The sequence below is a fragment of the Podarcis pityusensis genome, assembly GCF_964106645.2.
Source record: "Podarcis pityusensis genome assembly, chromosome: 2".
Classification (NCBI taxonomy): domain Eukaryota; kingdom Metazoa; phylum Chordata; class Lepidosauria; order Squamata; family Lacertidae; genus Podarcis; species Podarcis pityusensis.
In genome coordinates this window covers 120,684,230-120,696,035 of record NC_138029.1, presented here as the reverse complement: position 1 = coordinate 120,696,035, position 11,806 = coordinate 120,684,230, and the positions used below count along the sequence as shown (strand labels likewise).

Below are 11,806 nucleotides of genomic sequence, written 5' to 3'. Positions count from 1 at the left end.
GGCAATAATAAGTTCAGAAATGCGTTAACAATAGAAATTTTAACGAAAGATTGGCAGAGAAACTGAGGGAAGTCAAAAATTGATGAATGTGAGAGTTAATATGAGTTGATTGTATAAAAATGTTTGGAAAATGAATAAAAAATTATTATATAAAAAAAGGTGTGCACTAGCTGCATAGAAAGTAGTATTCTTTCGCTGAAACATGATGGATTTGCCATTTGCCAGATTCAGAATCTGATAGAACACTAGCTCTAAATCATCAAACCATCACAGAACAAGATCAAATACCATCCTTTGATTTCATCATTAGATCCTCCTTTGTATTCAAATCAGGCCTAAGTACAATTATGTAGCACTTGGGAAAGAAGATGCAGCCCAGAAGCCCAGCACTGGAAGCCAAGATAGAGAAGATCTGCACGGCTACCATGTATTTTCCCTTTGTGCTCAGATAGGAGGGCACAAAGGAGACCCAAATACTGCAGAAGACCAACATGCTGAAGGTAATCAGCTTGGCTTCATTGAAGGCCCCAGGCAGCTTCCTAGCTAAGAAAGCCACTGTGAAGCAGCTGGAGGCCAGGAAGCCCATGTAGCCAAGGACACCATAAAACATGGCAACAGACCCCTCATTGCATTGCAGGATGATCTCTCTGGGCTGGGAATGCATGTCAGACTCTGGGAAGGGTGGAGAGATTCCCAGCCAGATGATGCAGATGACAACTTGGACACTTGAACAGGAAATGACAATGGAGTTGGCCAGACTCTTGCCCAGCCATCTCTTCACCCTGTTCCCTGGTTTTGTGGCCAGGAAGGCCAGCACCACAGTGATGGTTTTGGCCAATACAGAAGAGATGGCAACTGAGAAGATGATGCTGAAGGCCATTTGTCGGAGAAGACAGGTCACTTTCCTTGGCCTTCCAATGAAGAGGAAGGAGGACAAAAAAGAAAGCAAGAGGGAAACAAGGAGGATATAAGAGAGGTCCCTGTTATTGGCTTTGACTATGGGAGTTTCATTATACTTAATGAATATTCCTAGCACAAAGGCTGCACTTAGGGTTAAAACGATGGTCAAGGAAGCCAGGAGAACCCCCAAATATTCTTCATAAGCCAGGAAGTTGAAGCTCTTGCGGAGACATTGATCTCTGGCCTCGTTTGGATGTTGATCTTCTGGACACTTGGTGCAATGTTCAGCATCTGGAAAGAACAAGACCAACTTTATATCCTTCTGTATTGCTTTTAATGTGCAGACTGTGATATCAAAGTAGTTCCCACTAGAAGACACATAACTAGATCCAGTAAAATATAATTGCATATGACCCAGGAAATCAGGAATCAGTATCAATAAAATCAAGGATGATGGACTGCTTGAGGCAACAGGTATGCCATCCATTGGTGGTGAAAACAATGGGTAGCATGACCTAAGGGTCATCTAGTCCACCCCCTTGAATCTCAATGAAAGCTTCCATGACAGGTGGCTGTCCAACCACTGCTTAACAACCTACAAGGAAGGAGAGTATATCACTTTCTGAGGGAGACTTGCCATCAAGCCTTACCATCAAAACGTTCCTCCTGATGTTTAGTCGGAATCTCCTTTCTTGTAATGTTAAGATAGTTTTGCAGGTCCTACTCATTGGGGCAGGAGAAAACAATGTGACGGCCCTTTAGATATTTGAAGATGACTAAAGTATGTCCTTTCAGTTCCCTCTTATCCAGGCCAAACATACCCAGCTCCTTCAGCTATCGCTCCTAAGGCTTAGTTTCCAGATCCTTTATCATTTTGGTCGGCCTCCTCTGCACACGTTCCAGCTTGTCCATATCTTCTTATATTTTGACACACAGAACTGGGCACAATATTCCAGGTGGGGTCTGACCAAGGCAGAATGAAGCAGTGCTATGGTTTTCCTTGATCTGGACACTAGACCTCTGTTGATGCAGCTTAGAACAGCATGAGCTGTTTTTGTTTATGCATCACACTATTGACTCCTGTTAAACTTGTGGTCTACTAATTCCCTAGATCCTTTTCATGGGTACTAATGGCAAGCCAGGCGTTCCCCATCTTACATTTGTACAGCTGGTTATTCATGCCAAAGTGCAGAACCTTATATTCCCCCCCCCATTGAAATTTATTTGGTTAATGTGGGCCCACTTCTCCAATCTGTATTGGAGTTATCATCACTTCTAAATTTTCCCCTGTATATTGGAATGAAGCGATTTCCTCATCCTCAAGGGTGGCCCTTTCTGCTGGCATTACCCACCTTCCTGAGTGGAGATGGTCCCTTCTGCACAGGGAACGCAATCATAGCAGCAGAGTGGCATTCCTTCCTGAACACGTTTGACCAATCCAGGGCTGCAACTTTCCACACACATGGAAGGAGGCAAGGTCTAAGCAGCAAAGAAATTGTGTTAGGCCTATTTATTTTTCCCTATGTAAATGAGACATCGGTTTGGGAAGGCCCAGGATTCTCACGTGAACCCTGCAACTAAGGCTTAGTGGCATTGGGTGTGCATTTGTATCTCGGGCAGGTTCACTAGCCATGCATGTTCCTGGTTGGGGTTAGGCTGGCCTCAGTTCTACATGCTCTGCTAACCTTCTGGTTCTCCTATTGTGGGGCTACACATGAAGAAACCTGGAAGCTGCAAATGGTGCTAAGTGAAACAGCCAGGCTGCTCAGTGTGGGAGCAGCCAAGTGGGACAGAGGTAGAAGTGTGGAAAACAGAACAAGAGATTACTAGAACCACACTGGCTGTGTGTTTGCTACTGAGCCCAATTCAGCATGTTGCTTCTTGGATCAGAGCCTAAGTTCTTACAGGAGGACCCGGCCCTCCCCCCAAATATCTGCCATGGTGAATGTTGAGATCTGCAGGATAGTTCAGTCAATTAGCACAGCATGTTGCAGCACCACAGATAGGGAAATTCATTTATCAATCTTCCATGTAACACACCATGGAAAATGGAGAAGGCGATTGGTGAATTTACTTGATTGCTTTAACAAACTGAAAGCTATGACGAAATTTCTGTACTACCTGATTGTAATAAATCATCTTATGATACTGCTTCCATGGTTGTAAACTCTTGAAAGCACATACTTCTACTCTTCTGCCCCGTAAAATGTTGCACCAATAAAGACCACTGTTTAATCGGAGGTGGCTAACCATATTTTTTAAAGAAGGACCACAGAAACCTTCAATGGGTGTTGCACAAGCATCAAAGCAGACATGGAGACAACTGCAGTTCTCAAGGCTGCCATCCAATGGGCTTTTCCACCAGCTATTCTCCAGTGCTTTCGATCATTTTTATAACTGATTTTAAAATAGAGTTTTTAAAAGAATAAATATATTTGATAGGTGGGCAGTCATTTGGGGGGGTATCACAGTAGAGACATATGGGAGCAGGTAGTAAAAACATATTTAAAAATAATTTAATTTAATTTTGCCATAGATAGTCAATTCAAACTCCTGAATGGTTGTGGGGGGGCATCAAGGTGATGGTGGGACAATGGTCAGGTTCAGTTAATGGCTCAACATCACAGTCTTTCACACACACTAGGGTGGGAAGGAAATAGGATGGCCAGCTTTAGCCATTTCCTCACTCGGAAGGGCAAGGAGAGAAATGGGCAGGACTTGTTCATTTCAAAGCCCTTTCCCTTCCCTAAGAGGAAGATCACAATTTAAAACCCCTGATTTTCCAGTAGGCATTTGGCTTTGCTAGTAGTCAGTTGGCTCTGCAATGTCCAATAGAACTCATCCACAATTCTCAAGAACCAACATACAGATGCTTAAGGACAGTTATACTCTTCCCTTTGCATTTCTGCCTTTTTATTAAGTGTGGCTTTCTGTGGGGAAATGGCCAAGCTCACTTTTCTACAAGTTGTTTGCATGCAGGTGTGAACTTCTGTTGGGCATTAGGATAAGGTAAACACATATTCATAACAGGCACATGTCAGAACTCCAGCAAAAGATCCTAAACCTCCCTTTAGTGTGTGTATGAATACAGATGAGTGCTAACTCACATGTAGACTCATGACATAGTAGCACGCCTCTGGGTTTTGGGTTGGTTTCTTTTACAGTTTAAATATGGCAGGGGTTGCGGTAAACCTTGACCACCTCATCTAATTACTAAGATAAACAAACCCCTGGAAATTGCACTCCAAAACAGTTGAATCCTACATATACACAGATTGACAGAGACACCATGCTAGATTGTAAAAAAATCTTGAATGTTGATGTTGACAGGCAAGTGAAAGTAGCCTCACCCTAAGCAGGAAACCATAATTAGAGCTGCAACAGGATGGGAAATGCAATAAAATGAAAGGGATGATTTTGCCCACCTGGTTAAGCCATTTGGGCCATGCAGTGGAAACTTGGGTTAATGTGAACTTTAGGTCTGGGGACCCCTGTTGCTTGATGGTGCCAAAATCCACTCTAAGGACAGTCTTGTTGGGGAACTTCACCCAGTTCACAACATCCAAGACAGCTCCCCCTTCTCCATTCTCATCCAAATACACTCCATCCATGGAAGAATTGTGAAACCGGGCATTTCCCAGGAAAGGGTGGAGCTGGAATGGCAGAGAAAAGGGCAGTGTTTGGAATATGGGAAACAACCATGACTACCCAACTCTGACCTTTTCCAGCTTGAATTTCCTTTGATTTGAAGCTGGGTGCAGACTCAAGTTGCTGAGAGGCCTCCCAAATGTGGGCTACATGTAAGTTCGCTGTCAGGATCTGATTCACTACTTGGCGTAATTAGGCAGCCAGTTGACTCCTCCAGTGTTAAAGCAATTTATTATGTACAAGTCACGTTCCGAGCCGTTAACAGTCACCGGTTCCTTTCAAGACATTGCAGCGCCTGGGCTGGGACTACTCCTCCAATAGGATCGCTCAGGGGAGCAATGTCTCTGACATTGGCCCAGCCTGTCAACCCATACACTTATTTGGGGGGCATGCCTCATTCAATTTAATAAAAAAAGTTTGGGACTGACTTTTAAAGCCCTAAATGGCCTTGGCTCAGTCTATCTGCAGGAGTGTATCCACCTCCATCGTTCAGCCCAGAAACTGAGGTCCAGCTCCGGGGGTCTTCTGGCAGTTCCCTCCCTGTGAGAAGTGAGGTTACAGGGAACCAGGCAGAGGGCCTCCTCAGTAGTGGCGCCCACCCTGTGGAACACCCTCTCATCAGATGTCAAAGAAATAAACAACTATTTTAGAAGACATCTGAAGGCAACCCTGTTTAGGGAAGTTTTTAATGTTTGATGTTTTATCATGTTTTTAACATTCTGTTAAACATCGCCCAGAGTGGCTGGCGAAACCCCGCCAGAATATATCCACCTCTCTCCTAATAAGTAAATGAGACACTCAGACAATACAGGTTCCTGTCCCTTGAAAAAAGGCTGGAGTTTTGTGGAGCTCAGTTGGTTCTGACATAGCACCCCAGTCAGGAGGGAAGAAGCTTTAGGGAGAGAGATCTTGTGCAAGACCATTTCACTTGCCCAAGGGAATTCTTACGTAGGGAGGGTGTTTACTCAGCTGAATAGGAGGGAGTTAAGCCAGTGCGGGGTGCTTTACCAGAGGGGCTGTGTCCTCTATGCGGGCCTAAAAAGGAACCCATTCAGTTCACGGCACAAAGCGGTCTGCAAAATTTCATCTCCCCACTACATTCCATAAGTTCTTAGACAATCTCCAAGACAGTTATTCTGGAATAGTACGATTGAAGGTAATGTAAGAGATGTCAGTGATGGAAAAGGAAATACCTGCCATGGTTGTAGCCTTTGAACTTCCAGACCATTTTTCACCTTCCACTTAGATCTAGAGGAATATGCAGCGTTTAAGGCATGCGCCACAGATTGGACCGTGTTGTAAATCCTGCGACTGTCTAGAGAGAGGGTTCTTTCCAAATCATCTTGGGGCAGCATCTCCAGGTTCTCTCTCTCTCTGCATCTTGTCTGGCCTTTCACTGACAATGCATGCTTTACATAGTAACAATTAAAGCTATCCTCCCAAAACTTCTTGATAGCAAAGTAATACTCTGGAAAACCATCATATTTTGCCACTTCACTTTTCCCAACAAGGAAAGAAAAAAGAACATGGATATGTTGGAAATCTAAAGCACCATGAGTGAGTTCGAAGGAGATGTCCCACATCATTGTTGTGATCAAGATTTTCCCAGCAGTGGGTTTTTTAAACATATTGATTAAATATTCCATAACTGATATTCCGAATTCGAAATAAATGGTTTCTACATAGCAGATAAATACATTGACTTGTCTCCACTCAATGAATTGAGAAAAACTGAATGTCACTATGTTATTGCCTTGTTGTAGGAGGAAGCTTTCTGAAATGGCAACACAAATGCCACTCTCTATGAGCAGAGGCGGCAATGTCTTCATGAACCTCTCTCCGTTTTCGGTTTCTGGAGCAAAGAGACCAATGAATGTCCATTTGAAGTGCTGGAGCAGCTTGACAATTGCTGGGTATATGGCGTCATCTTTGGGAACCGTCCGATAGAAAAAGGGGAACTGCCTCTTGTCATTCAGAAGATGGGAGCCCAAAGCATAGCTGAGCTGGCAAAAAATGGAAGACTGTTGGCTTGTTTTGTATCAAAGTTGAAATATTTCTTTCAGTGCATAACAAATAATTATACAATAAATATGTCTCACCCCAAGGCTTTCCTTGACACCTAGCATTGGGCTCAATTTTAATCTCCACACCTGTAAATAACTTAAACCAGTTTTTATTTGTTTATAATTTAGATTGTATATGTGGGTTGTAAATGTTTTAAATTAATAAACACACCAACACTGTTTCACTCGGGATAAACCTTTTTACTTTCCTGTATTTTTATTGACATGGCCACTGGCATTATGGACATTCTTTTCCATTCCTCATTCACACATACACACACACACACACACACAGAGAGAGAGAGAGAGAGAGAGAGAGAGAGAGAGAGATTAGAATCACCATTTGACACACTACCTGACCATTTCTGATCTACTTTATTCAATGTGTTGATGTCCAAAGTCTTTTTCATTTTGATGAGGATAACATTGTGCCACCCTCTTGAGTTCTCCAGAATTAAGCCCAGCCAGAAAAATGACACACCCCTCACCATTCCTACCTGTGGGATTTTGTAGAGGCCCAACATGGTAGAAATCTGGATGGAGTTTTGAGAGTCAGAGTCAGTCCCTTCAAGAACAGCAAGCAGCTTATTCTGTTCCCTGCAGTTGAAGTTTGGAACAGTCACCTGCCCAGCAGAGAGCAGGTCTGCCAAAGTTTCACACGTCACCCTTCCATGATAAAAGTTATCATGGATGCTGTAACCTAGTGAGATGTTGGGCAAGAGCCTGGGATTCTGGTTGATATGCTGAATGGCCAACAGAAAGGACAGAAATAGCCAGTACCTTGATATACTTTTCCTGCAAAAATGTACATAGTACATCATCATTCTCCAGCATTCTATCAATATTTTAGATTCAATTCTGCCTTTTTTTGACCGCTTTTTAAAGATAATAGTGTTGCATGCAAGATTCCAGGGGTTCCAAACACTCACCCAGAGTTCAGTTTACTTGGAATGAGGCAAATCAGACACTGCATTGTCTTTATGATACATAATTTATTTACACATACAGTAAATAAATTATATATCATAAAGGGACACCAGTGGCGCTGTGGGTTAAACCACAGAGCCTAGGACTTGCCAATTAGAAGGTCGGCAGTTCAAATCCCCGCGACGGGGTGAGCTCCCATTGCTTGGTCCCTGCTCCTGCCCACCTAGCAGTTCGAAAGCACATCAAAGTGCAAGTAGATAAATAGGTACCGCTCTGGCAGGAAGGTAAACGGCATTTCCATGCGCTGCTCTGGTTTGCCAGAAGCAACTAGTGATGCTGGCCACATGACCTGGAAGCTGTACGCCGGCTCCCTCGGCCAATAAAGCGAGATGAGCACCGCAACCCCAGAGTTGGCCACGACTGGACCTAATGGTCAGGGGTCCCCTTTACCTTTACAGTACAACCCAAGCCTGTGATGCAGGAGCTCACAGCATTAACACCCCAGAAAGTCTTCTTTCTCCCATAGCTACATAGAAGCTTGCATGCAAGCAGAAATCAAGCATTACCAAGAAGCTGGCCTGGCTACTTCAGCAATGGGTTCCCCCAAACTCACAACAATATAAACTTCTGAATTCAGTATCTAGAACTTTTAATTATGCTTATCTTGATCCAGAGCAAAAACTGGAAGCTCAACAACCAATCCTCATTTCATGATTTGCAGGTGGCTGAATAGTGTTGTTTTCCTTTGGAAAACAAAAGCGATGCAGATGATAATTCGAGTGATGGAATTAGTCATGCACAGCCCTTCAAAGAATAATGACAGATAGAAAGATTTAAGGGAAGCTAAAGCCTAAAACTCAACAGCTGACCCTCAATTAAAGAACAATAGCAGATAAAATTCTTTAAAGGTTCATTAAATGGTAGGACACATTTACTGTTTGACAGCATCAGCCCCTGACTGTGGTTGCTCCGCCATTCATTTGTGGAGGGAGGGTGCCCTGGACTTTTCCACTTGCAAAACCAAGAACAGACCCCTTTAGCCACAAGCATGTGAGAAGGAGAGAACCTGGAATTGGGACTTATGAATTTTGTAGCTAAAGGAGCATTTCAACCCTAGAAATTTACTTACTGGCTGAAGTTGGTAGAGGGAGACTCTTTGAAGGTGTGTAGCTTAAAAATAGCCATTGTGCCAGAGATGACCCCACTAATGAGGTGGTCTCCTGGTCTGTAGAAACTGAATGGGTCTATCTCATCTCTCTCCAGAGTCAAGGGGCATTTCACCTTCACTCCACAATCCACATAAGGCAGAAGCAGCAGCAGCAGCAGAAGCAGCAGTAACAATCCCATTCTGGAACAGCTCCCTTCCTTGTGACTGCTCCTCTCAACTAGAGAATTATTAGAGGTAGCCAAACGCTTTTTGCGACATTCAGCGGCTTTCCTAATGTTGATGGAGCCCAGCCATGGCTTCACTTTTAAAGGGGATGGAAGTCAACCTCACACCGTCATCGTCCAACTCACCTGTCCCAAATTCCAACCCAAAGTCTCATTGAAACAAAAGGCATTTATACACCGGTCTTTCCCACCTCACATGCAAGATTCTCATGTTTACTTCAGAGCACTCAGATGTGATGTTTGGGCAAGTCTCTCTCTGGAGCTCTCTTGAGCAGAAGATGTGTGGAAACCACTGTGATTTTGATAATTACAAAGGAAACATCCTCAATAATTTATAGATGAGTTTTTGTGTGCATGCACACTTCTTCAGATATGCACACGAAAGCTCATACCAATAACAAACTTAGTTGGTCTCTAAGGTGCTACTGGAAGGAATTTTTTTACAGTGGTACCTCGGGTGAATAACTTAATTTGTTCTGGAGGTCCGTTCCTAACCTGAAACTGTTCTTAAGAAACTGTTCTTAAGAAACAAAGTTCTTAACCCAAGGTACTACTTCGAGGGTAGCGGAGTCTGTAACCTGAAGCGTCTGTAACCCGAGGTACCACTGTATTTTGTTTCGACTGTGGCAGACCAACATGGCTACTTACCTGTAATTTCAATTCAGTATGCCTTCTGAGAAGACAAGACAATACTGGAAGGAATTTTTTTACAGTGGTACCTCGGGTGAAGAACTTAATTTGTTCTGGAGGTCCGTTCTTAACCTGAAACTGTTCTTAACCTGAAGCACCACTTTAGCTAATGGGGCCTCCTGCTGCTGCCGCGCCGCCGGAGCACGATTTCTGTTCTCATCCTGAAGCAAAGTTCTTAACCCAAGGTACTACTTCCAGGTTAGCGGAGTCTGTAACCTGAAGCATCTGTAACCCAAGGTACCACTGTATTTTGTTTTGACTACGGCAGACCAACGTGGCTACCTACCTGTAATTTCAATTCAGTATGCCTTCTGAGAAGACAAGACAATGCTCCCATAACTTCACTTCCTTATTCTCACTCAGCTGAGCAGCTCTCCTCCGTGTAAATGCTACCTGAGAAGCAGCTCCTCACAGGCTTGGAGGAGGAGGAGGAGGAAGAGGAGAGAGGGGTGCTGCTGGTTAAAGGAAGGCTGTGTGTGAGTGCTGAATTAATTTTGAATTCAAAGCATGTCTGAAAATGAAGCATGGCATGGGGAATGTCACACTCCGAGCCTGCACTCTCCAAAGGGAATGTGGAAACCAACACAAACAACCTTTATTATCAACAAGGGAAGGAATATCTCTTCTCCAACTCAAGATTTGCATGTTTCCTGCCTTTCTATACTACTTCTCTGTCAAGGCAACCATTATTAAAATACAAAAAGAAATGATTGATAGAAGAACCAAAGGACATTTCCAGGGCTTATCCATACTTATATTTGCCCCACACTTTCTAGGCACACGTCTGTCCTTTGAAGCAGGATGAGGCCTGCATTGAATGGCTGCAGAAATATCTAGTCACCTTCTGAGAATTATGGTTGAGTGGATAGCACTGAATTGTGTATTGTGACCTGTCTACCCCACCATCAGATACCTCCCAACACTCCCCAAAATGGTTTTGAGTCTCAAACTTCCATATGGGTCCTGAAAGGGTACAGAGAAAAAATCCTTTCCCCCAGAATCATGGAATTGGATCATGGAGAGGTTACAACACACCCTAAAGCAATATATTCATCAATGGCACCCCTCAGGTTTCCAGGGCCCCATAGATGACTTGGCAGACATGAAACCTCTTGTTTAGGACCAAGGAAATAGGCTGGGCTCATAGAAAAGTTACATGACACTCCGAAAATATTTAGTTTCACTGGGCCTTTAAATCAAAAAGGCAATTCAGGGCCCACATGTAAGGTTAGGCGGAAGCCCAAACTCCATTACTTCAGATCAGTTAAGATGAGTCACTTAAATGCACCACAACCCACCAAAACCAATCTTTATGTTAAACAGGCTCTTGAACCAAAATGAGGGTGCAGGGACTGCATGAAAGATCAGTGAAAATCAAAACCCATTCTTTGTGTTCAGGATTGATGCAATGGTCACACAGAATGGTCACAACCAGCACTAAAAACAGGGTGGTGAGGCCCTTTCATGAAAAGGGGAGAAGAAGGGGCCGCACAGAAGGCCAGGGAAACTCTGAACTTTATACTCAAGAACAATGAGACAGTGACAGAGACATCACATAATGTACCCCAAATACAATCTTCACATTCATTGGGCTGTTGAACAAAAATAGGAGTTATGGGGTCTCATTTAATGATGGGGGGAACTCTAACCCATTACTTAGGACTGCAGGTGAATCATAGAATCATAGAACTGGAAGGGACCCCAAGGGGCATCTAGTCCAACTCCCTTCAATGAAGGAATCTTAGCTAAAGCATCCATGACAGACGGCCACCCAACCTCTGCTTACAAACACCCAAGGAAGGAGAGTCCACAACTTCCTGAGGGAGACTGTTCCAGTTGCTTAGAGTGGCCACAATCTGACAAACACACACACACACACACACACACACACACACACCATGTTTGTAGTGAGACCCTAAAATATTCAATTTGGGGGATCCTATATCCAGAGTTTGGGCAGGACCTCCAGTGAAAATGAAGACAGGAACCAGTCACTTCTCATTTGTAATGCAGGGTGTGTATTCTATACTACTTACCAGCTTGCCAATTGTTTAGGGCAATTTGGAAGAAATGTCTTATGGGAAAAGCCATGACTACTGTGCCACAGGGCCTGAAAGTTGGGCTTGTAGGAGAAAAAACTTAGATAAGGGCTCAAGGGGAATCAGAAGGAGAATAGAGAAAAGTCC

At 43.7% G+C, this 11,806-nt stretch overlaps 1 protein-coding gene across 1 annotated transcript; it reads right to left on the bottom strand.

Annotated features, from left to right (window-relative positions):
• Positions 1 to 232: 232 nt before the first annotated feature.
• LOC308471832 (vomeronasal type-2 receptor 26-like) lies at positions 233 to 7,445 on the bottom strand (the record flags this gene model as incomplete). Its single annotated transcript, XM_080996110.1, has 6 exons — positions 233 to 1,191; positions 2,253 to 2,379; positions 4,326 to 4,553; positions 5,742 to 6,551; positions 7,109 to 7,234; positions 7,392 to 7,445. 6 exons carry the CDS (start codon positions 7,443 to 7,445, stop codon positions 281 to 283), a joined length of 2,256 nt encoding a protein of 751 aa, XP_080852236.1. The 3' UTR covers positions 233 to 280.
• Between the last annotated feature and the right edge of the window lie 4,361 nt (positions 7,446 to 11,806).